A 27,092-nucleotide genomic window follows, 5' to 3' on the forward strand; every position below is an offset into this window, starting at 1 on the left:
GCTTTCAAAATGTTCCCACATGAGCTTCTCGTTTGGTATTTGCATTGGAATTTCCAGATAACATTGCCGACGGTTTGTCTTTTGTAGCGAATACAGTAGGCGGATTAGGTTTGGAGTTCATCGAACTTACACTTATGTGTGTAAAAATTTAAAAATATATACGAAGAGTACACATGTATGTAGGTACATATTTATGTATGCATATGTAGGCTCAATTACCAACTTGGACTATCGTCATCCCCAGCATCGGTAATACCGGCTCCGGCTTTTATCTGGTTGTATAATCGATGTTGCTCCTCATCCAAAAACGGAGGATAGCCGACAATTATAAAATATATAAAATTACTCCGCAAGCCCAAATATCTTCTGGCTTTCCGTACAGTTCATTCTTAAGACCCTCTCGCGATAGATAGTCAGGAGTTCTAGCAGAGCCAAACAAGGCTTGCTGATCACCCTGAACTTCAATTGCCAAACCGAAATCCGCTAATTTTACAGCAGCTCCCTTGATTTGCTCGCTAGCAGTAAATTCTCAGTTTTTAAATGTTCGAACCGTCGGAATTGATTTCTTTTTAAGTGAATGCAAATGGAATATTCGCTTTCAAACTTGATGTTCATTTGGTTGGGCTTTCAAAATGTTCCCACATGAGCTTCTCGTTTGGTATTTGCATTGGAATTTCCAGATAACATTGCCGACGGTTTGTCTTTTGTAGCGAATACAGTAGGCGGATTAGGTTTGGAGTTCATCGAACTTACACTTATGTGTGTAAAAATTTAAAAATATATACGAAGAGTACACATGTATGTAGGTACATATTTATGTATGCATATGTAGGCTCAATTACCAACTTGGACTATCGTCATCCCCAGCATCGGTAATACCGGCTCCGGCTTTTATCTGGTTGTATAATCGATGTTGCTCCTCATCCAAAAACGGAGGATAGCCGACAATTATAAAATATATAAAATTACTCCGCAAGCCCAAATATCTTCTGGCTTTCCGTACAGTTCATTCTTAAGACCCTCTCGCGATAGATAGTCAGGAGTTCTAGCAGAGCCAAACAAGGCTTGCTGATCACCCTGAACTTCAATTGCCAAACCGAAATCCGCTAATTTTACAGCAGCTCCCTTGATTTGCTCGCTAGCAGTAAATTCTCAGTTTTTAAATGTTCGAACCGTCGGAATTGATTTCTTTTTAAGTGAATGCAAATGGAATATTCGCTTTCAAACTTGATGTTCATTTGGTTGGGCTTTCAAAATGTTCCCACATGAGCTTCTCGTTTGGTATTTGCATTGGAATTTCCAGATAACATTGCCGACGGTTTGTCTTTTGTAGCGAATACAGTAGGCGGATTAGGTTTGGAGTTCATCGAACTTACACTTATGTGTGTAAAAATTTAAAAATATATACGAAGAGTACACATGTATGTAGGTACATATTTATGTATGCATATGTAGGCTCAATTACCAACTTGGACTATCGTCATCCCCAGCATCGGTAATACCGGCTCCGGCTTTTATCTGGTTGTATAATCGATGTTGCTCCTCATCCAAAAACGGAGGATAGCCGACAATTATAAAATATATAAAATTACTCCGCAAGCCCAAATATCTTCTGGCTTTCCGTACAGTTCATTCTTAAGACCCTCTCGCGATAGATAGTCAGGAGTTCTAGCAGAGCCAAACAAGGCTTGCTGATCACCCTGAACTTCAATTGCCAAACCGAAATCCGCTAATTTTACAGCAGCTCCCTTGATTTGCTCGCTAGCAGTAAATTCTCAGTTTTTAAATGTTCGAACCGTCGGAATTGATTTCTTTTTAAGTGAATGCAAATGGAATATTCGCTTTCAAACTTGATGTTCATTTGGTTGGGCTTTCAAAATGTTCCCACATGAGCTTCTCGTTTGGTATTTGCATTGGAATTTCCAGATAACATTGCCGACGGTTTGTCTTTTGTAGCGAATACAGTAGCCGGATTAGGTTTGGAGTTCATCGAACTTACACTTATGTGTGTAAAAATTTACAAATATATACGAAGAGTACACATGTATGTAGGTACATATTTATGTATGTATATGTAGGCTCAATTACCAAATTGGACTTTCGTCATCCCCAGCATCGGTTATACCGGCTCCGGCTTTTATCTGGTTGTATAATCGATGTTGCTCCTCATCCAAAAACGGAGGATAGCCGACAATTATAAAATATACAAAATTACTCCGCAAGCCCAAATATCTTCCTGCTTTCCGTACAGTTCATTCTTAAGAACCTCTCGCGATAGATAGTCAGGAGTTCTAGCAGAGCCAAACAAGGCTTGCTGATCACCCTGAACTTCAATTGCCAAACCGAAATCCGCTAATTTTACAGCAGCTCCCTTGATTTGCTCGCTAGCAGTAAATTCTCAGTTTTTAAATGTTCGAACCGTCGGAATTGATTTCTTTTTAAGTGAATGCAAATGGAATATTCGCTTTCAAACTTGATGTTCATTTGGTTGGGCTTTCAAAATGTTCCCACATGAGCTTCTCGTTTGGTATTTGCATTGGAATTTCCAGATAACATTGCCGACGGTTTGTCTTTTGTAGCGAATACAGTAGGCGGATTAGGTTTGGAGTTCATCGAACTTACACTTATGTGTGTAAAAATTTAAAAATATATACGAAGAGTACACATGTATGTAGGTACATATTTATGTATGCATATGTAGGCTCAATTACCAACTTGGACTATCGTCATCCCCAGCATCGGTAATACCGGCTCCGGCTTTTATCTGGTTGTATAATCGATGTTGCTCCTCATCCAAAAACGGAGGATAGCCGACAATTATAAAATATATAAAATTACTCCGCAAGCCCAAATATCTTCTGGCTTTCCGTACAGTTCATTCTTAAGACCCTCTCGCGATAGATAGTCAGGAGTTCTAGCAGAGCCAAACAAGGCTTGCTGATCACCCTGAACTTCAATTGCCAAACCGAAATCCGCTAATTTTACAGCAGCTCCCTTGATTTGCTCGCTAGCAGTAAATTCTCAGTTTTTAAATGTTCGAACCGTCGGAATTGATTTCTTTTTAAGTGAATGCAAATGGAATATTCGCTTTCAAACTTGATGTTCATTTGGTTGGGCTTTCAAAATGTTCCCACATGAGCTTCTCGTTTGGTATTTGCATTGGAATTTCCAGATAACATTGCCGACGGTTTGTCTTTTGTAGCGAATACAGTAGGCGGATTAGGTTTGGAGTTCATCGAACTTACACTTATGTGTGTAAAAATTTAAAAATATATACGAAGAGTACACATGTATGTAGGTACATATTTATGTATGCATATGTAGGCTCAATTACCAACTTGGACTATCGTCATCCCCAGCATCGGTAATACCGGCTCCGGCTTTTATCTGGTTGTATAATCGATGTTGCTCCTCATCCAAAAACGGAGGATAGCCGACAATTATAAAATATATAAAATTACTCCGCAAGCCCAAATATCTTCTGGCTTTCCGTACAGTTCATTCTTAAGACCCTCTCGCGATAGATAGTCAGGAGTTCTAGCAGAGCCAAACAAGGCTTGCTGATCACCCTGAACTTCAATTGCCAAACCGAAATCCGCTAATTTTACAGCAGCTCCCTTGATTTGCTCGCTAGCAGTAAATTCTCAGTTTTTAAATGTTCGAACCGTCGGAATTGATTTCTTTTTAAGTGAATGCAAATGGAATATTCGCTTTCAAACTTGATGTTCATTTGGTTGGGCTTTCAAAATGTTCCCACATGAGCTTCTCGTTTGGTATTTGCATTGGAATTTCCAGATAACATTGCCGACGGTTTGTCTTTTGTAGCGAATACAGTAGGCGGATTAGGTTTGGAGTTCATCGAACTTACACTTATGTGTGTAAAAATTTAAAAATATATACGAAGAGTACACATGTATGTAGGTACATATTTATGTATGCATATGTAGGCTCAATTACCAACTTGGACTATCGTCATCCCCAGCATCGGTAATACCGGCTCCGGCTTTTATCTGGTTGTATAATCGATGTTGCTCCTCATCCAAAAACGGAGGATAGCCGACAATTATAAAATATATAAAATTACTCCGCAAGCCCAAATATCTTCTGGCTTTCCGTACAGTTCATTCTTAAGACCCTCTCGCGATAGATAGTCAGGAGTTCTAGCAGAGCCAAACAAGGCTTGCTGATCACCCTGAACTTCAATTGCCAAACCGAAATCCGCTAATTTTACAGCAGCTCCCTTGATTTGCTCGCTAGCAGTAAATTCTCAGTTTTTAAATGTTCGAACCGTCGGAATTGATTTCTTTTTAAGTGAATGCAAATGGAATATTCGCTTTCAAACTTGATGTTCATTTGGTTGGGCTTTCAAAATGTTCCCACATGAGCTTCTCGTTTGGTATTTGCATTGGAATTTCCAGATAACATTGCCGACGGTTTGTCTTTTGTAGCGAATACAGTAGGCGGATTAGGTTTGGAGTTCATCGAACTTACACTTATGTGTGTAAAAATTTAAAAATATATACGAAGAGTACACATGTATGTAGGTACATATTTATGTATGCATATGTAGGCTCAATTACCAACTTGGACTATCGTCATCCCCAGCATCGGTAATACCGGCTCCGGCTTTTATCTGGTTGTATAATCGATGTTGCTCCTCATCCAAAAACGGAGGATAGCCGACAATTATAAAATATATAAAATTACTCCGCAAGCCCAAATATCTTCTGGCTTTCCGTACAGTTCATTCTTAAGACCCTCTCGCGATAGATAGTCAGGAGTTCTAGCAGAGCCAAACAAGGCTTGCTGATCACCCTGAACTTCAATTGCCAAACCGAAATCCGCTAATTTTACAGCAGCTCCCTTGATTTGCTCGCTAGCAGTAAATTCTCAGTTTTTAAATGTTCGAACCGTCGGAATTGATTTCTTTTTAAGTGAATGCAAATGGAATATTCGCTTTCAAACTTGATGTTCATTTGGTTGGGCTTTCAAAATGTTCCCACATGAGCTTCTCGTTTGGTATTTGCATTGGAATTTCCAGATAACATTGCCGACGGTTTGTCTTTTGTAGCGAATACAGTAGGCGGATTAGGTTTGGAGTTCATCGAACTTACACTTATGTGTGTAAAAATTTAAAAATATATACGAAGAGTACACATGTATGTAGGTACATATTTATGTATGCATATGTAGGCTCAATTACCAACTTGGACTATCGTCATCCCCAGCATCGGTAATACCGGCTCCGGCTTTTATCTGGTTGTATAATCGATGTTGCTCCTCATCCAAAAACGGAGGATAGCCGACAATTATAAAATATATAAAATTACTCCGCAAGCCCAAATATCTTCTGGCTTTCCGTACAGTTCATTCTTAAGACCCTCTCGCGATAGATAGTCAGGAGTTCTAGCAGAGCCAAACAAGGCTTGCTGATCACCCTGAACTTCAATTGCCAAACCGAAATCCGCTAATTTTACAGCAGCTCCCTTGATTTGCTCGCTAGCAGTAAATTCTCAGTTTTTAAATGTTCGAACCGTCGGAATTGATTTCTTTTTAAGTGAATGCAAATGGAATATTCGCTTTCAAACTTGATGTTCATTTGGTTGGGCTTTCAAAATGTTCCCACATGAGCTTCTCGTTTGGTATTTGCATTGGAATTTCCAGATAACATTGCCGACGGTTTGTCTTTTGTAGCGAATACAGTAGGCGGATTAGGTTTGGAGTTCATCGAACTTACACTTATGTGTGTAAAAATTTAAAAATATATACGAAGAGTACACATGTATGTAGGTACATATTTATGTATGCATATGTAGGCTCAATTACCAACTTGGACTATCGTCATCCCCAGCATCGGTAATACCGGCTCCGGCTTTTATCTGGTTGTATAATCGATGTTGCTCCTCATCCAAAAACGGAGGATAGCCGACAATTATAAAATATATAAAATTACTCCGCAAGCCCAAATATCTTCTGGCTTTCCGTACAGTTCATTCTTAAGACCCTCTCGCGATAGATAGTCAGGAGTTCTAGCAGAGCCAAACAAGGCTTGCTGATCACCCTGAACTTCAATTGCCAAACCGAAATCCGCTAATTTTACAGCAGCTCCCTTGATTTGCTCGCTAGCAGTAAATTCTCAGTTTTTAAATGTTCGAACCGTCGGAATTGATTTCTTTTTAAGTGAATGCAAATGGAATATTCGCTTTCAAACTTGATGTTCATTTGGTTGGGCTTTCAAAATGTTCCCACATGAGCTTCTCGTTTGGTATTTGCATTGGAATTTCCAGATAACATTGCCGACGGTTTGTCTTTTGTAGCGAATACAGTAGGCGGATTAGGTTTGGAGTTCATCGAACTTACACTTATGTGTGTAAAAATTTAAAAATATATACGAAGAGTACACATGTATGTAGGTACATATTTATGTATGCATATGTAGGCTCAATTACCAACTTGGACTATCGTCATCCCCAGCATCGGTAATACCGGCTCCGGCTTTTATCTGGTTGTATAATCGATGTTGCTCCTCATCCAAAAACGGAGGATAGCCGACAATTATAAAATATATAAAATTACTCCGCAAGCCCAAATATCTTCTGGCTTTCCGTACAGTTCATTCTTAAGACCCTCTCGCGATAGATAGTCAGGAGTTCTAGCAGAGCCAAACAAGGCTTGCTGATCACCCTGAACTTCAATTGCCAAACCGAAATCCGCTAATTTTACAGCAGCTCCCTTGATTTGCTCGCTAGCAGTAAATTCTCAGTTTTTAAATGTTCGAACCGTCGGAATTGATTTCTTTTTAAGTGAATGCAAATGGAATATTCGCTTTCAAACTTGATGTTCATTTGGTTGGGCTTTCAAAATGTTCCCACATGAGCTTCTCGTTTGGTATTTGCATTGGAATTTCCAGATAACATTGCCGACGGTTTGTCTTTTGTAGCGAATACAGTAGGCGGATTAGGTTTGGAGTTCATCGAACTTACACTTATGTGTGTAAAAATTTAAAAATATATACGAAGAGTACACATGTATGTAGGTACATATTTATGTATGCATATGTAGGCTCAATTACCAACTTGGACTATCGTCATCCCCAGCATCGGTAATACCGGCTCCGGCTTTTATCTGGTTGTATAATCGATGTTGCTCCTCATCCAAAAACGGAGGATAGCCGACAATTATAAAATATATAAAATTACTCCGCAAGCCCAAATATCTTCTGGCTTTCCGTACAGTTCATTCTTAAGACCCTCTCGCGATAGATAGTCAGGAGTTCTAGCAGAGCCAAACAAGGCTTGCTGATCACCCTGAACTTCAATTGCCAAACCGAAATCCGCTAATTTTACAGCAGCTCCCTTGATTTGCTCGCTAGCAGTAAATTCTCAGTTTTTAAATGTTCGAACCGTCGGAATTGATTTCTTTTTAAGTGAATGCAAATGGAATATTCGCTTTCAAACTTGATGTTCATTTGGTTGGGCTTTCAAAATGTTCCCACATGAGCTTCTCGTTTGGTATTTGCATTGGAATTTCCAGATAACATTGCCGACGGTTTGTCTTTTGTAGCGAATACAGTAGGCGGATTAGGTTTGGAGTTCATCGAACTTACACTTATGTGTGTAAAAATTTAAAAATATATACGAAGAGTACACATGTATGTAGGTACATATTTATGTATGCATATGTAGGCTCAATTACCAACTTGGACTATCGTCATCCCCAGCATCGGTAATACCGGCTCCGGCTTTTATCTGGTTGTATAATCGATGTTGCTCCTCATCCAAAAACGGAGGATAGCCGACAATTATAAAATATATAAAATTACTCCGCAAGCCCAAATATCTTCTGGCTTTCCGTACAGTTCATTCTTAAGACCCTCTCGCGATAGATAGTCAGGAGTTCTAGCAGAGCCAAACAAGGCTTGCTGATCACCCTGAACTTCAATTGCCAAACCGAAATCCGCTAATTTTACAGCAGCTCCCTTGATTTGCTCGCTAGCAGTAAATTCTCAGTTTTTAAATGTTCGAACCGTCGGAATTGATTTCTTTTTAAGTGAATGCAAATGGAATATTCGCTTTCAAACTTGATGTTCATTTGGTTGGGCTTTCAAAATGTTCCCACATGAGCTTCTCGTTTGGTATTTGCATTGGAATTTCCAGATAACATTGCCGACGGTTTGTCTTTTGTAGCGAATACAGTAGGCGGATTAGGTTTGGAGTTCATCGAACTTACACTTATGTGTGTAAAAATTTAAAAATATATACGAAGAGTACACATGTATGTAGGTACATATTTATGTATGCATATGTAGGCTCAATTACCAACTTGGACTATCGTCATCCCCAGCATCGGTAATACCGGCTCCGGCTTTTATCTGGTTGTATAATCGATGTTGCTCCTCATCCAAAAACGGAGGATAGCCGACAATTATAAAATATATAAAATTACTCCGCAAGCCCAAATATCTTCTGGCTTTCCGTACAGTTCATTCTTAAGACCCTCTCGCGATAGATAGTCAGGAGTTCTAGCAGAGCCAAACAAGGCTTGCTGATCACCCTGAACTTCAATTGCCAAACCGAAATCCGCTAATTTTACAGCAGCTCCCTTGATTTGCTCGCTAGCAGTAAATTCTCAGTTTTTAAATGTTCGAACCGTCGGAATTGATTTCTTTTTAAGTGAATGCAAATGGAATATTCGCTTTCAAACTTGATGTTCATTTGGTTGGGCTTTCAAAATGTTCCCACATGAGCTTCTCGTTTGGTATTTGCATTGGAATTTCCAGATAACATTGCCGACGGTTTGTCTTTTGTAGCGAATACAGTAGGCGGATTAGGTTTGGAGTTCATCGAACTTACACTTATGTGTGTAAAAATTTAAAAATATATACGAAGAGTACACATGTATGTAGGTACATATTTATGTATGCATATGTAGGCTCAATTACCAACTTGGACTATCGTCATCCCCAGCATCGGTAATACCGGCTCCGGCTTTTATCTGGTTGTATAATCGATGTTGCTCCTCATCCAAAAACGGAGGATAGCCGACAATTATAAAATATATAAAATTACTCCGCAAGCCCAAATATCTTCTGGCTTTCCGTACAGTTCATTCTTAAGACCCTCTCGCGATAGATAGTCAGGAGTTCTAGCAGAGCCAAACAAGGCTTGCTGATCACCCTGAACTTCAATTGCCAAACCGAAATCCGCTAATTTTACAGCAGCTCCCTTGATTTGCTCGCTAGCAGTAAATTCTCAGTTTTTAAATGTTCGAACCGTCGGAATTGATTTCTTTTTAAGTGAATGCAAATGGAATATTCGCTTTCAAACTTGATGTTCATTTGGTTGGGCTTTCAAAATGTTCCCACATGAGCTTCTCGTTTGGTATTTGCATTGGAATTTCCAGATAACATTGCCGACGGTTTGTCTTTTGTAGCGAATACAGTAGGCGGATTAGGTTTGGAGTTCATCGAACTTACACTTATGTGTGTAAAAATTTAAAAATATATACGAAGAGTACACATGTATGTAGGTACATATTTATGTATGCATATGTAGGCTCAATTACCAACTTGGACTATCGTCATCCCCAGCATCGGTAATACCGGCTCCGGCTTTTATCTGGTTGTATAAACGATGTTGCTCCTCATCCAAAAACGGAGGATAGCCGACAATTATAAAATATATAAAATTACTCCGCAAGCCCAAATATCTTCTGGCTTTCCGTACAGTTCATTCTTAAGACCCTCTCGCGATAGATAGTCAGGAGTTCTAGCAGAGCCAAACAAGGCTTGCTGATCACCCTGAACTTCAATTTCCAAACGGAAATCCGCCAATTTTACAGCAGGTCCCTTGCTTTGCTCGCTAGCAGTAAATTTTCAGTTTTTAAATGTTCGAACCGTCGGAATTGTTTTCTTTTTAAGTGAATGCAAATGGAATATTCGCTTTCAAACTTGATGTTCATTTGGTTGTGCTTTCAAAATGTTCCCACATGAGCTTCTCGTTTGGTATTTGCATTGGATTTTCCAGATAACATTGCCGACGGTTTGTCTTTTGTAGCGAATACAGTAGGCCAGGCGTCTGCAACCTTTTGAGTCGGAAGAGCCAAAAATTACAATTAACAAAATTTCAAAGTTTTTAAAGAGCCACAAAATTTTTTCTTGCCAAAAATAAATAGTACTCGCATAAATAAAGTTTTTTGATAAAAAAAACTAATCTATTTATTCATAAGAAAAAATATCTATTTATTCATACATACATACATAAGTAGTGTTTTCACAACAAATTAGATAATATATATACATATATGGCATTACTAAACAATTACTTATTATTTAAGTAAAAAATTGAAACAATTAAACATTTACTTACAACACTAACTTGTACTTCAATAACAAACAATTGAGCAAACAAATTCAATGGGAGCGTTGGCTTTGCATGTTTTTGGAAAGTTTGGATAAATTTGGCTCATAACTTGTTGTTGTAAGTTTCAAACACGACTCTAAATTTTCATTTGTAAGTTGGCTTTTTATTTTACTTTTAATTATATTCATGCAAGAGAACGCTTTCTCGCACGAATATGTCGATCCGACGATAGTCAGTACTCCAAATGCCAACTGCTTCACCTCACTGTAGCAATCTGGAAGACTATTCCATGCGTCGAATATAAGTGCCTCAACTCGCGGCATTTCTTTTAAAGCTGTCCACTTTTGTTGCGTTACGTATATACATTTCTAGACCTCCAACTCTTCCAACTTGCTTTTCAACTCTGTAAATTTTTCACTCCACAAAGTTTTACTTTTTATATCGATCAATTGCATTTCTAGAGATCCAGTATCAATTCCAAATGGCTCAATGTGGATTTCGTTACTATTTGTGTTGAGAGGATTTACTATGAATGCTAGAGTGGTTTTGTTGCTTTTGAATTGCTGAAATCTGTCAGAAAATTCATCTTTAATTTTTTTTATAACTGTGCTAAAGTAATTCGTGTCAGCAGTTGCACTGGTTTTATCGCGATATTGCTTTAGAAATTGAAAATGAAGTAATTTACCGCTCTGAATATCTTCTGCAAAAATAATTAATTTTTCTTCAAAACAAACCAATTCTGCTACCAAAACATTTCCCTTTTCTTGCAGTTTTAGATTCAGCTCATTTAATTTCGCTGTAATATCCACCATAAAGTAAAATTTTTGCAACCATTTGTCGTTCTCTAATTCAGGGTGATTAATGCCTTTTTCATTTAGGAATGTATTTATTTCATTCAAGCACAAAGCAAAACGTTTCAACACCTTACCTTTGGAAAGCCATCGCACTTTATTGTGAAGAAGGAGGTCGGAATACTGAGTCTCCATGTCATTTAAGAATTCTTTAAATTGACGATGGTAGAGTGCTTTTGACAAGATTCTGTTAACAATCTTGATTACCAAATTCATGACCTCAACTATTTCGGCCGGAAATGTTTGGGCACAAAGTGCTTCTTGGTGTATTATGCAGTGAAACGTAAGAATTTCGTGGTTTATTTTGCTCTGAATAATCGTTGTTGCCCCTTTATTTTTTCCTGTCATACTTCTGGCTCCATCAGTTGCTATTGAAAAGATTTTATTTAAATCGATCTTATTGTCTTCAAGGCATTTTTGCACGGCATTCGCTATATCTTCCCCTCTAGTTTGTCACGAGAGCGGTAACAATCCTAGAAGTTCTTCTTTTGGACCTTGGGATGACATATACATGTATAATGTATAATGTATATGCATGTATAATGTTTGTATGTATATGGATGTATGTATTGTATGTGTATGTGTATATGTATATATCTATATATATACGTATACATAGTGTATATGCTCTTTTGATAAGGTTAGCTGAAGTGGGTTTTTGAACGCGTCTTCTTAAACTCTTTGCTTCTTATCTTAGTGATAGGAAGCAATTTGTTAGATATGATCTTTATGAATCTCCTTCATTTTTTACTCGATCTGGTGTTACTCAGGGGTCCACTTTAGGCCCATTACTATTTACAATTCTTATTAATAACCTCCCTAGAGTTTTATGTAATGCATCATGTCTCTTGTTTGCTGACGACGTTAAATTATTTTTTGCTATCAAAGATGAGAGGCAAGCCTCTCTCCGTCAAGCAGATATTAACGCTGTCTTGGAGTTCGGTTCTAGTTAAGGCCTTGAACTTAATTTAAACAAATGTGCAATAATGAGCTATGGACGTGCACATTCGCAAATGGAATATTCGCTTTCAAACTTGATGTTCATTTGGTTGTGCTTTCAAAATGTTCCCACATGAGCTTCTCGCTTGGTATTTGCATTGGATTTTACAGAAACAATGCCGACGGGTTGTCTTTTGTAGCGAATACAGTAGGCGGATTAGGTTTGGAGTTCATCGAACTTACACTTATGTGTGTAAAAATTTACAAATATTTTACAAATATATACGAAGAGTACACATGTATGTAGGTACATATGTATGTATATGTAGGCTCAATTACCAACTTGGACTATCGTCATCTCCAGCATCGTTAATACCGGCTCCGGCTTTAATGTGGTTGTATAAATATATATAAATATATATATATATATATATATATATATATATATATATATATATATATATATATATATATAAATATATATATATATATGCATACGAAACCTAGGCATAATGGCCGTTGATATTCGTAGGCGCGCTCGATTAGTTCGCCAATTACTTGGAGATGGTCCATTGTGCTGAAATTTTCCCTAAACCCTGCCTGTTCTATAGGTTGGTTCTCGTCGAGGATATTCTTCAGCCTTTCTGTAATAACCTTCGTGAAGAGCTTGTAGACCGCTGAAAGTAAACTAATGGGTCGGTAGTTCATGATATCGCTTTTATCACCTTTTTTGTGTATTAAAATGATAGTTACGTTATTCCATCCTTCTGGTATAGCTTGGTTCTGGATGCATTTGCTGAAAAGCCTAGCTAAGACATTATGTAGGGGGGAGCCGCCACATTTTAGTAAGTCAATGGGAATATTATCTTCCCCTGGGGTTTTACCGTTCTTTGCAGTTTTTAGCGCGGCCTCTACTTCGCTAGGCAATACTGCCGGAACCCTTTGGCCGTGTGTCGATTCCGGAGCGGGAAATTGACCGTTGTTAATCTCGTAAAGTTTTGCATAGAACGTATAAACTCTGTCTATGATCTCTTCTCTATTCCTAATTATTACTCCGCTCTCTGATCTGATTGCGATCATTTGGTTTTTGCCTAAGAAAAGAATGGAAAAAATATATAATTTGTCTTTCCACGACAACTCATTCCCCAGCCGATGGTTGACTTTGCCGAAGATTGCTCGTCACATCTTGCATCAATTCGAAACTGCCATTGTGACCGATTTTCGAAAATCGATAGCTGAAAGTGTGCGTCGAATTGCCTGGCGTTTGTCTGCACGTTATGTTGCAGCACAAAAAGTATCAATTATGCAATTTTGGCGTTCAAAATACTTTTTCAAACTTCTCGACAATATCTTCTCCCGCATTGTCATTTTTAGGGAATTGTTACGGCGATATCTATACCAACCGACTACATACTTTTGGTGTGGAATCTGTCAACATTTCGTATATGACGTTCTCTTTTATTTTGAGAGTCGGAAATGTGACTCGTTACTTCTCTTGTTATGTTTCCTAACAAAAACCCTTCCTACAAAAAATAAAAACAAATATAGATAAATAAATATATATATATATATATATATATATATATATATATATATATATATATATATATATATATATATATATATATATATATATATATATATATATATATATATATATATATATATATATATATATATATATATATATATATATATATATATATATATATATATATATATATATATATATATAATATATTGCTCATTTATTACAAACAACCGAAATTTGTCAAAGACTTTTACAATAGTGTCTAGTAAGAGCCATAACAATCTGAAAAGGTAGTGTATGATCATTTTACTATATCTTCATTCTATCAAGTTACTTTGAATATGATGATATTTTGAAACGACTACTAAACAAATTTACATATCCTTTCTTTTAATAATTGCTTTGAGAATTCAATTGGTTTTGACGGCTCAATGTAACAATCGTCATAAACGTCGTCATCATATATGGAATTTCTATTACTGCACACAGATAGACGATCTACACCATCGTTAATATTTTGGTCGGAAAATCTGATGTTGCGTGTTTCAACACGAAAGTCTTTCTGACGTATAATTCTCTAAACCGCCGTTTTAAAATTTTGCATACCGCTAGTTTTGCATACCGCTAGGTATGGAAAACTTCTTTAAATTACACACGTGAGTTTTACTATATTATATTTTTTACATACGCGATATTATAATAATTGGACTAGGGACGCCTGCAAAATCAGTTTGTTGGTGATTTTGTGTAATTAGTTCTTTTTTACAACTTATCCGACTGCAAATAGCGGTGGCTTGTGCCAATTATTGAATGTTCAGCTTTGAATCTGTGCAAAAAAGTTTGCTCACGTTTGGAATGTAAATCATTACTATTGTACGATTGTAAGTCAGAATAAGAATTGAATTTCAATATCTAGATATTCTGATTAAAAAAATTCAAATCAGAATATCATTCACATGAGGAATAAACTGTCCTGTAGATATCAGGCGCTATTCTGTAGATATTCTATTGGCCATTTCCACTTTGAATTTGTTGTTGAATAAGCAATCCTTTTCACCGGGACTGTAGTTTTCTTCGTCCCCAACTTCGGAATTGTCACTTATGGGGAATTCGCTTATGTGTTGCTCATGGTGAGGCTCAAAGTCGGCAACCAGGCTTGTGCTGGTCGAATGCGTACCTTTCGACGGCTCCCTCGAGTAGATATCCTTTTACTGGATTTTTACTCGACGATTGATACTTTGTCGTTAAATATATCGGTAAAAATACATTGGGAAGTTTTCTTGTTGAGAATCCAAAATATGACTCTTATTGTGATAATTTTATGTTTATTATAATGTATATCTCAGTGGCAATATTATAATAACAAACAGCTTACCTATTAACTAAGCTTATTCCTTCTAATTTTGCCAAATCCCAAAGGCGAACTGTGCCATCGTTCGAACTGCGAACTGTGCCATGTACTCATGTATCTAGGTACATACATATGTATGTATATGTAGGCTCAATTTCCAACTTGGACTATCGTCATCTCCAGCATCGTTAATACCGGCTCCGGCTTTAATGTGGTTGTATAAACGATGTTGCTCCTCATCCAAAAACGGAGGATAGCCGACAATTATAAAATATACAAAATTACTCCGCAAGCCCAAATATCTTCTGGCTTTCCGTACAGTTCATTCTTAAGAACCTCTCGCGATAGATAGTCAGGAGTTCTAGCAGAGCCAAACAAGGCTTGCTGATCACCCTGAACTTCAATTGCCAAACCGAAATCCGCTAATTTTACAGCAGCTCCCTTGATTTGCTCGCTAGCAGTAAATTCTCAGTTTTTAAATGTTCGAACCGTCGGAATTGATTTCTTTTTAAGTGAATGCAAATGGAATATTCGCTTTTAAACTTGATGTTCATTTGGTTGGGCTTTCAAAATGTTCCCACATGAGCTTCTCGTTTGGTATTTGCATTGGAATTTCCAGATAACATTGCCGACGGTTTGTCTTTTGTAGCGAATACAGTAGGCGGATTAGGTTTGGAGTTCATCGAACTTACACTTATGTGTGTAAAAATTAACAAATATATACGAAGAGTACACATGTATGTAGGTACATATTTATGTATGTATATGTAGGTTCAATTACCAACTTGGACTATCGTCATCCCCAGCATCGGTAATACCGGCTCCGGCTTTTATCTGGTTGTATAATCAATGTTGCTCCTCATCCAAAAACGGAGGATAGCCGACAATTATAAAATATACAAAATTACTCCGCAAGCCCAAATATCTTCTGGCTTTCCGTACAGTTCATTCTTAAGACCCTCTCACGATAGATAGTCAGGAGTTCTAGCAGAGCCAAACAAGGCTTGCTGATCACCCTGAACTTCAATTGCCAAACCGAAATCCGCTAATTTTACAGCAGCTCCCTTGATTTGCTCGCTAGCAGTAAATTCTCAGTTTTTAAATGTTCGAACCGTCGGAATTGATTTCTTTTTAAGTGAATGCAAATGGAATATTCGCTTTCAAACTTGATGTTCATTTGGTTGGGCTTTCAAAATGTTCCCACATGAGCTTCTCGTTTGGTATTTGCATTGGAATTTCCAGATAACATTGCCGACGGTTTGTCTTTTGTAGCGAATACAGTAGGCGGATTAGGTTTGGAGTTCATCGAACGTACACTTATGTGTGTAAAAATTTACAAATATATACGAAGAGTACACATGTATGTAGGTACATATTTATGTATGCATATGTAGGCTCAATTACCAACTTGGACTATCGTCATCCCCAGCATCGGTAATACCGGCTCCGGCTTTTGACTGGTTGTATAATCGATGTTGCTCCTCATCCAAAAACGGAGGATAGACGACAATTATAAAATATACAAAATTACTCCGCAAGCCCAAATATCTTCTGGCTTTCCGTACAGTTCATTCTTAAGACCCTCTCACGATAGATAGTCAGGAGTTCTAGCAGAGCCAAACAAGGCTTGCTGATCACCCTGAACTTCAATTGCCAAACCGAAATCCGCTAATTTTACAGCAGCTCCCTTGATTTGCTCGCTAGCAGTAAATTCTCAGTTTTTAAATGTTCGAACCGTCGGAATTGATTTCTTTTTAAGTGAATGCAAATGGAATATTCGCTTTCAAACTTGATGTTCATTTGGTTGGGCTTTCAAAATGTTCCCACATGAGCTTCTCGTTTGGTATTTGCATTGGAATTTCCAGATAACATTGCCGACGGTTTGTCTTTTGTAGCGAATACAGTAGGCGGATTAGGTTTGGAGTTCATCGAACTTACACTTATGTGTGTAAAAATTAACAAATATATACGAAGAGTACACATGTATGTAGGTACATATTTATGTATGTATATGTAGGTTCAATTACCAACTTGGACTATCGTCATCCCCAGCATCGGTAATACCGGCTCCGGCTTTTATCTGGTTGTATAATCGATGTTGCTCCTCATCCAAAAACGGAGGATAGCCGACAATTATAAAATATACAAAATTACTCCGCAAGCCCAAATATCTTCTGGCTTTCCGTACAGTTCATTCTTAAGACCCTCTCACGATAGATAGTCAGGAGATTTTGGCAGAGCCAAACAAGGCTTGCTGATCACCCTGAACTTCAATTGCCAAACCGAAATCCGCTAATTTTACAGCAGCTCCCTTGATTTGCTCGCTAGCAGTAAATTCTCAGTTTTTAAATGTTCGAACCGTCGGAATTGATTTCTTTTTAAGTGAATGCAAATGGAATATTCGCTTTCAAACTTGATGTTCATTTGGTTGGGCTTTCAAAATGTTCCCACATGAGCTTCTCGTTTGGTATTTGCATTGGAATTTCCAGATAACATTGCCGACGGTTTGTCTTTTGTAGCGAATACAGTAGGCGGATTAGGTTTGGAGTTCATCGAACTTACACTTATGTGTGTAAAAATTTAAAAATATATACGAAGAGTACACATGTATGTAGGTACATATTTATGTATGCATATGTAGGCTCAATTACCAACTTGGACTATCGTCATCCCCAGCATCGGTAATACCGGCTCCGGCTTTTATCTGGTTGTATAATCGATGTTGCTCCTCATCCAAAAACGGAGGATAGCCGACAATTATAAAATATATAAAATTACTCCGCAAGCCCAAATATCTTCTGGCTTTCCGTACAGTTCATTCTTAAGACCCTCTCGCGATAGATAGTCAGGAGTTCTAGCAGAGCCAAACAAGGCTTGCTGATCACCCTGAACTTCAATTGCCAAACCGAAATCCGCTAATTTTACAGCAGCTCCCTTGATTTGCTCGCTAGCAGTAAATTCTCAGTTTTTAAATGTTCGAACCGTCGGAATTGATTTCTTTTTAAGTGAATGCAAATGGAATATTCGCTTTCAAACTTGATGTTCATTTGGTTGGGCTTTCAAAATGTTCCCACATGAGCTTCTCGTTTGGTATTTGCATTGGAATTTCCAGATAACATTGCCGACGGTTTGTCTTTTGTAGCGAATACAGTAGGCGGATTAGGTTTGGAGTTCATCGAACTTACACTTATGTGTGTAAAAATTTAAAAATATATACGAAGAGTACACATGTATGTAGGTACATATTTATGTATGCATATGTAGGCTCAATTACCAACTTGGACTATCGTCATCCCCAGCATCGGTAATACCGGCTCCGGCTTTTATCTGGTTGTATAATCGATGTTGCTCCTCATCCAAAAACGGAGGATAGCCGACAATTATAAAATATATAAAATTACTCCGCAAGCCCAAATATCTTCTGGCTTTCCGTACAGTTCATTCTTAAGACCCTCTCGCGATAGATAGTCAGGAGTTCTAGCAGAGCCAAACAAGGCTTGCTGATCACCCTGAACTTCAATTGCCAAACCGAAATCCGCTAATTTTACAGCAGCTCCCTTGATTTGCTCGCTAGCAGTAAATTCTCAGTTTTTAAATGTTCGAACCGTCGGAATTGATTTCTTTTTAAGTGAATGCAAATGGAATATTCGCTTTCAAACTTGATGTTCATTTGGTTGGGCTTTCAAAATGTTCCCACATGAGCTTCTCGTTTGGTATTTGCATTGGAATTTCCAGATAACATTGCCGACGGTTTGTCTTTTGTAGCGAATACAGTAGGCGGATTAGGTTTGGAGTTCATCGAACTTACACTTATGTGTGTAAAAATTTAAAAATATATACGAAGAGTACACATGTATGTAGGTACATATTTATGTATGCATATGTAGGCTCAATTACCAACTTGGACTATCGTCATCCCCAGCATCGGTAATACCGGCTCCGGCTTTTATCTGGTTGTATAATCGATGTTGCTCCTCATCCAAAAACGGAGGATAGCCGACAATTATAAAATATATAAAATTACTCCGCAAGCCCAAATATCTTCTGGCTTTCCGTACAGTTCATTCTTAAGACCCTCTCGCGATAGATAGTCAGGAGTTCTAGCAGAGCCAAACAAGGCTTGCTGATCACCCTGAACTTCAATTGCCAAACCGAAATCCGCTAATTTTACAGCAGCTCCCTTGATTTGCTCGCTAGCAGTAAATTCTCAGTTTTTAAATGTTCGAACCGTCGGAATTGATTTCTTTTTAAGTGAATGCAAATGGAATATTCGCTTTCAAACTTGATGTTCATTTGGTTGGGCTTTCAAAATGTTCCCACATGAGCTTCTCGTTTGGTATTTGCATTGGAATTTCCAGATAACATTGCCGACGGTTTGTCTTTTGTAGCGAATACAGTAGGCGGATTAGGTTTGGAGTTCATCGAACTTACACTTATGTGTGTAAAAATTTAAAAATATATACGAAGAGTACACATGTATGTAGGTACATATTTATGTATGCATATGTAGGCTCAATTACCAACTTGGACTATCGTCATCCCCAGCATCGGTAATACCGGCTCCGGCTTTTATCTGGTTGTATAATCGATGTTGCTCCTCATCCAAAAACGGAGGATAGCCGACAATTATAAAATATATAAAATTACTCCGCAAGCCCAAATATCTTCTGGCTTTCCGTACAGTTCATTCTTAAGACCCTCTCGCGATAGATAGTCAGGAGTTCTAGCAGAGCCAAACAAGGCTTGCTGATCACCCTGAACTTCAATTGCCAAACCGAAATCCGCTAATTTTACAGCAGCTCCCTTGATTTGCTCGCTAGCAGTAAATTCTCAGTTTTTAAATGTTCGAACCGTCGGAATTGATTTATTTTTAAGTGAATGCAAATGGAATATTCGCTTTCAAACTTGATGTTCATTTGGTTGGGCTTTCAAAATGTTCCCACATGAGCTTCTCGTTTGGTATTTGCATTGGAATTTCCAGATAACATTGCCGACGGTTTGTCTTTTGTAGCGAATACAGTAGGCGGATTAGGTTTGGAGTTCATCGAACTTACACTTATGTGTGTAAAAATTTAAAAATATATACGAAGAGTACACATGTATGTAGGTACATATTTATGTATGCATATGTAGGCTCAATTACCAACTTGGACTATCGTCATCCCCAGCATCGGTAATACCGGCTCCGGCTTTTATCTGGTTGTATAATCGATGTTGCTCCTCATCCAAAAACGGAGGATAGCCGACAATTATAAAATATATAAAATTACTCCGCAAGCCCAAATATCTTCTGGCTTTCCGTACAGTTCATTCTTAAGACCCTCTCGCGATAGATAGTCAGGAGCTCTAGCAGAGCCAAACAAGGCTTGCTGATCACCCTGAACTTCAATTGCCAAACCGAAATCCGCTAATTTTACAGCAGCTCCCTTGATTTGCTCGCTAGCAGTAAATTCTCAGTTTTTAAATGTTCGAACCGTCGGAATTGATTTCTTTTTAAGTGAATGCAAATGGAATATTCGCTTTCAAACTTGATGTTCATTTGGTTGGGCTTTCAAAATGTTCCCACATGAGCTTCTCGTTTGGTATTTGCATTGGAATTTCCAGATAACATTGCCGACGGTTTGTCTTTTGTAGCGAATACAGTAGGCGGATTAGGTTTGGAGTTCATCGAACTTACACTTATGTGTGTAAAAATTTAAAAATATATACGAAGAGTACACATGTATGTAGGTACATATTTATGTATGCATATGTAGGCTCAATTACCAACTTGGACTATCGTCATCCCCAGCATCGGTAATACCGGCTCCGGCTTTTATCTGGTTGTATAATCGATGTTGCTCCTCATCCAAAAACGGAGGATAGCCGACAATTATAAAATATATAAAATTACTCCGCAAGCCCAAATATCTTCTGGCTTTCCGTACAGTTCATTCTTAAGACCCTCTCGCGATAGATAGTCAGGAGTTCTAGCAGAGCCAAACAAGGCTTGCTGATCACCCTGAACTTCAATTGCCAAACCGAAATCCGCTAATTTTACAGCAGCTCCCTTGATTTGCTCGCTAGCAGTAAATTCTCAGTTTTTAAATGTTCGAACCGTCGGAATTGATTTCTTTTTAAGTGAATGCAAATGGAATATTCGCTTTCAAACTTGATGTTCATTTGGTTGGGCTTTCAAAATGTTCCCACATGAGCTTCTCGTTTGGTATTTGCATTGGAATTTCCAGATAACATTGCCGACGGTTTGTCTTTTGTAGCGAATACAGTAGGCGGATTAGGTTTGGAGTTCATCGAACTTACACTTATGTGTGTAAAAATTTAAAAATATATACGAAGAGTACACATGTATGTAGGTACATATTTATGTATGCATATGTAGGCTCAATTACCAACTTGGACTATCGTCATCCCCAGCATCGGTAATACCGGCTCCGGCTTTTATCTGGTTGTATAATCGATGTTGCTCCTCATCCAAAAACGGAGGATAGCCGACAATTATAAAATATATAAAATTACTCCGCAAGCCCAAATATCTTCTGGCTTTCCGTACAGTTCATTCTTAAGACCCTCTCGCGATAGATAGTCAGGAGTTCTAGCAGAGCCAAACAAGGCTTGCTGATCACCCTGAACTTCAATTGCCAAACCGAAATCCGCTAATTTTACAGCAGCTCCCTTGATTTGCTCGCTAGCAGTAAATTCTCAGTTTTTAAATGTTCGAACCGTCGGAATTGATTTCTTTTTAAGTGAATGCAAATGGAATATTCGCTTTCAAACTTGATGTTCATTTGGTTGGGCTTTCAAAATGTTCCCACATGAGCTTCTCGTTTGGTATTTGCATTGGAATTTCCAGATAACATTGCCGACGGTTTGTCTTTTGTAGCGAATACAGTAGGCGGATTAGGTTTGGAGTTCATCGAACTTACACTTATGTGTGTAAAAATTAACAAATATATACGAAGAGTACACATGTATGTAGGTACATATTTATGTATGCATATGTAGGCTCAATTACCAACTTGGACTATCGTCATCCCCAGCATCGGTAATACCGGCTCCGGCTTTTGACTGGTTGTATAATCGATGTTGCTCCTCATCCAAAAACGGAGGATAGCCGACAATTATAAAATATACAAAATTACTCCGCAAGCCCAAATATCTTCTGGCTTTCCGTTCAGTTCATTCTTAAGACCCTCTCGCGATAGATAGTCAGGAGTTCTAGCAGAGCCAAACAAGGCTTGCTGATCACCCTGAACTTCAATTGCCAAACCGAAATCCGCTAATTTTACAGCAGCTCCCTTGATTTGCTCGCTAGCAGTAAATTCTCAGTTTTTAAATGTTCGAACCGTCGGAATTGATTTCTTTTTAAGTGAATGCAAATGGAATATTCGCTTTCAAACTTGATGTTCATTTGGTTGGGCTTTCAAAATGTTCCCACATGAGCTTCTCGTTTGGTATTTGCATTGGAATTTCCAGATAACATTGCCGACGGTTTGTCTTTTGTAGCGAATACAGTAGGCGGATTAGGTTTGGAGTTCATCGAACTTACACTTATGTGTGTAAAAATTTAAAAATATATACGAAGAGTACACATGTATGTAGGTACATATTTATGTATGCATATGTAGGCTCAATTACCAACTTGGACTATCGTCATCCCCAGCATCGGTAATACCGGCTCCGGCTTTTAGCTGGTTGTATAATCGATGTTGCTCCTCATCCAAAAACGGAGGATAGCCGACAATTATAAAATATATAAAATTACTCCGCAAGCCCAAATATCTTCTGGCTTTCCGTACAGTTCATTCTTAAGACCCTCTCGCGATAGATAGTCAGGAGTTCTAGCAGAGCCAAACAAGGCTTGCTGATCACCCTGAACTTCAATTGCCAAACCGAAATCCGCTAATTTTACAGCAGCTCCCTTGATTTGCTCGCTAGCAGTAAATTCTCAGTTTTTAAATGTTCGAACCGTCGGAATTGATTTCTTTTTAAGTGAATGCAAATGGAATATTCGCTTTCAAACTTGATGTTCATTTGGTTGGGCTTTCAAAATGTTCCCACATGAGCTTCTCGTTTGGTATTTGCATTGGAATTTCCAGATAACATTGCCGACGGTTTGTCTTTTGTAGCGAATACAGTAGGCGGATTAGGTTTGGAGTTCATCGAACTTACACTTATGTGTGTAAAAATTTAAAAATATATACGAAGAGTACACATGTATGTAGGTACATATTTATGTATGCATATGTAGGCTCAATTACCAACTTGGACTATCGTCATCCCCAGCATCGGTAATACCGGCTCCGGCTTTTATCTGGTTGTATAATCGATGTTGCTCCTCATCCAAAAACGGAGGATAGCCGACAATTATAAAATATATAAAATTACTCCGCAAGCCCAAATATCTTCTGGCTTTCCGTACAGTTCATTCTTAAGACCCTCTCGCGATAGATAGTCAGGAGTTCTAGCAGAGCCAAACAAGGCTTGCTGATCACCCTGAACTTCAATTGCCAAACCGAAATCCGCTAATTTTACAGCAGCTCCCTTGATTTGCTCGCTAGCAGTAAATTCTCAGTTTTTAAATGTTCGAACCGTCGGAATTGATTTATTTTTAAGTGAATGCAAATGGAATATTCGCTTTCAAACTTGATGTTCATTTGGTTGGGCTTTCAAAATGTTCCCACATGAGCTTCTCGTTTGGTATTTGCATTGGAATTTCCAGATAACATTGCCGACGGTTTGTCTTTTGTAGCGAATACAGTAGGCGGATTAGGTTTGGAGTTCATCGAACTTACACTTATGTGTGTAAAAATTTAAAAATATATACGAAGAGTACACATGTATGTAGGTACATATTTATGTATGCATATGTAGGCTCAATTACCAACTTGGACTATCGTCATCCCCAGCATCGGTAATACCGGCTCCGGCTTTTATCTGGTTGTATAATCGATGTTGCTCCTCATCCAAAAACGGAGGATAGCCGACAATTATAAAATATATAAAATTACTCCGCAAGCCCAAATATCTTCTGGCTTTCCGTACAGTTCATTCTTAAGACCCTCTCGCGATAGATAGTCAGGAGCTCTAGCAGAGCCAAACAAGGCTTGCTGATCACCCTGAACTTCAATTGCCAAACCGAAATCCGCTAATTTTACAGCAGCTCCCTTGATTTGCTCGCTAGCAGTAAATTCTCAGTTTTTAAATGTTCGAACCGTCGGAATTGATTTCTTTTTAAGTGAATGCAAATGGAATATTCGCTTTCAAACTTGATGTTCATTTGGTTGGGCTTTCAAAATGTTCCCACATGAGCTTCTCGTTTGGTATTTGCATTGGAATTTCCAGATAACATTGCCGACGGTTTGTCTTTTGTAGCGAATACAGTAGGCGGATTAGGTTTGGAGTTCATCGAACTTACACTTATGTGTGTAAAAATTTAAAAATATATACGAAGAGTACACATGTATGTAGGTACATATTTATGTATGCATATGTAGGCTCAATTACCAACTTGGACTATCGTCATCCCCAGCATCGGTAATACCGGCTCCGGCTTTTATCTGGTTGTATAATCGATGTTGCTCCTCATCCAAAAACGGAGGATAGCCGACAATTATAAAATATATAAAATTACTCCGCAAGCCCAAATATCTTCTGGCTTTCCGTACAGTTCATTCTTAAGACCCTCTCGCGATAGATAGTCAGGAGTTCTAGCAGAGCCAAACAAGGCTTGCTGATCACCCTGAACTTCAATTGCCAAACCGAAATCCGCTAATTTTACAGCAGCTCCCTTGATTTGCTCGCTAGCAGTAAATTCTCAGTTTTTAAATGTTCGAACCGTCGGAATTGATTTCTTTTTAAGTGAATGCAAATGGAATATTCGCTTTCAAACTTGATGTTCATTTGGTTGGGCTTTCAAAATGTTCCCACATGAGCTTCTCGTTTGGTATTTGCATTGGAATTTCCAGATAACATTGCCGACGGTTTGTCTTTTGTAGCGAATACAGTAGGCGGATTAGGTTTGGAGTTCATCGAACTTACACTTATGTGTGTAAAAATTTAAAAATATATACGAAGAGTACACATGTATGTAGGTACATATTTATGTATGCATATGTAGGCTCAATTACCAACTTGGACTATCGTCATCCCCAGCATCGGTAATACCGGCTCCGGCTTTTATCTGGTTGTATAATCGATGTTGCTCCTCATCTAAAAACGGAGGATAGCCGACAATTATAAAATATATAAAATTACTCCGCAAGCCCAAATATCTTCTGGCTTTCCGTACAGTTCATTCTTAAGACCCTCTCGCGATAGATAGTCAGGAGTTCTAGCAGAGCCAAACAAGGCTTGCTGATCACCCTGAACTTCAATTGCCAAACCGAAATCCGCTAATTTTACAGCAGCTCCCTTGATTTGCTCGCTAGCAGTAAATTCTCAGTTTTTAAATGTTCGAACCGTCGGAATTGATTTCTTTTTAAGTGAATGCAAATGGAATATTCGCTTTCAAACTTGATGTTCATTTGGTTGGGCTTTCAAAATGTTCCCACATGAGCTTCTCGTTTGGTATTTGCATTGGAATTTCCAGATAACATTGCCGACGGTTTGTCTTTTGTAGCGAATACAGTAGGCGGATTAGGTTTGGAGTTCATCGAACTTACACTTATGTGTGTAAAAATTTAAAAATATATACGAAGAGTACACATGTATGTAGGTACATATTTATGTATGCATATGTAGGCTCAATTACCAACTTGGACTATCGTCATCCCCAGCATCGGTAATACCGGCTCCGGCTTTTATCTGGTTGTATAATCGATGTTGCTCCTCATCCAAAAACGGAGGATAGCCGACAATTATAAAATATATAAAATTACTCCGCAAGCCCAAATATCTTCTGGCTTTCCGTACAGTTCATTCTTAAGACCCTCTCGTGATAGATAGTCAGGAGTTCTAGCAGAGCCAAACAAGGCTTGCTGATCACCCTGAACTTCAATTGCCAAACCGAAATCCGCTAATTTTACAGCAGCTCCCTTGATTTGCTCGCTAGCAGTAAATTCTCAGTTTTTAAATGTTCGAACCGTCGGAATTGATTTCTTTTTAAGTGAATGCAAATGGAATATTCGCTTTCAAACTTGATGTTCATTTGGTTGGGCTTTCAAAATGTTCCCACATGAGCTTCTCGTGTGGTATTTGCATTGGAATTTCCAGATAACATTGCCGACGGTTTGTCTTTTGTAGCGAATACAGTAGGCGGATTAGGTTTGGAGTTCATCGAACTTACACTTATGTGTGTAAAAATTTCTTAAGAATGAACAGTACAGAAAGCCAGTAGATATTTGGGCTTGCGGAGTAATTTTTTATATTTTATACTTGTCGGCTATACAACAAGATAAAAGCCAGAAAAAAGAACATCGTTTACACAACCAGATAAAAGCCGGAGCCGGTATTACCGATGCTGGAGATGACGATAGTCCAAGTTGGTAATATAGCCTACATATACATAAATATGTACCTACATACATGTGTACTCTTCGTATATATTTGTAAATTTTTGTGTAAAGTTTGTGGAAAAGACTTCGATAATGGTTTGATGTAGTTTATTGAAATGTAAAATTTGCACGTGGTGGGCCAGCGGAGCGTACGGAACACAAGCTGTCCGTACGCCGTCTACTCGGTGACTCTGTCCACCGTCGCGTATTTCCGCTTGGGCCGACACTAATGCCAACTCGTCAATAATGCCAATCGACAATCAGTTAATAAGACTGTTTGCCACACGTCATTACAAAAGTCGGAACATAGTCCCACATAGGAAAACTGTTGAACAATACAGTTATTCTACAGAGTTACAGCATTACTGACGAGTCGTTTACAATAAATCATAGCTCTTAAAATAATTAAATAGAGGGTGAATAATGAAACCTTTGCCTCATCCAGTGTGAGGATAAAATCAATTTATTGGTTCAGTAATATTTCAACTTATAGGTATACCTCTGGTGAATGTTGTTTCTATTTACATTAAAATTTTTGAAATCTCCTTTGAAGCTGTGAATAAGCAT

General features: G+C 38.2%; 1 protein-coding gene across 1 annotated transcript; it reads right to left on the reverse strand.

Annotated features, from left to right (window-relative positions):
- Positions 1-10,729: 10,729 nt before the first annotated feature.
- LOC143922161 (general transcription factor II-I repeat domain-containing protein 2B-like) lies at positions 10,730-11,347 on the reverse strand. The gene is made up of 2 exons (XM_077445387.1): positions 11,096-11,347; positions 10,730-11,017 (listed from the first exon to the last, which is right to left on the reverse strand). The coding sequence occupies exons 1-2, from the start codon at positions 11,345-11,347 to the stop codon at positions 10,730-10,732; spliced, it is 540 nt and encodes a 179-aa protein (XP_077301513.1).
- Between the last annotated feature and the right edge of the window lie 15,745 nt (positions 11,348-27,092).

Source organism: Arctopsyche grandis, unplaced genomic scaffold (genome assembly GCF_051622035.1).
Source record: "Arctopsyche grandis isolate Sample6627 unplaced genomic scaffold, ASM5162203v2 HiC_scaffold_578, whole genome shotgun sequence".
Classification (NCBI taxonomy): Eukaryota; Metazoa; Arthropoda; class Insecta; order Trichoptera; family Hydropsychidae; genus Arctopsyche; species Arctopsyche grandis.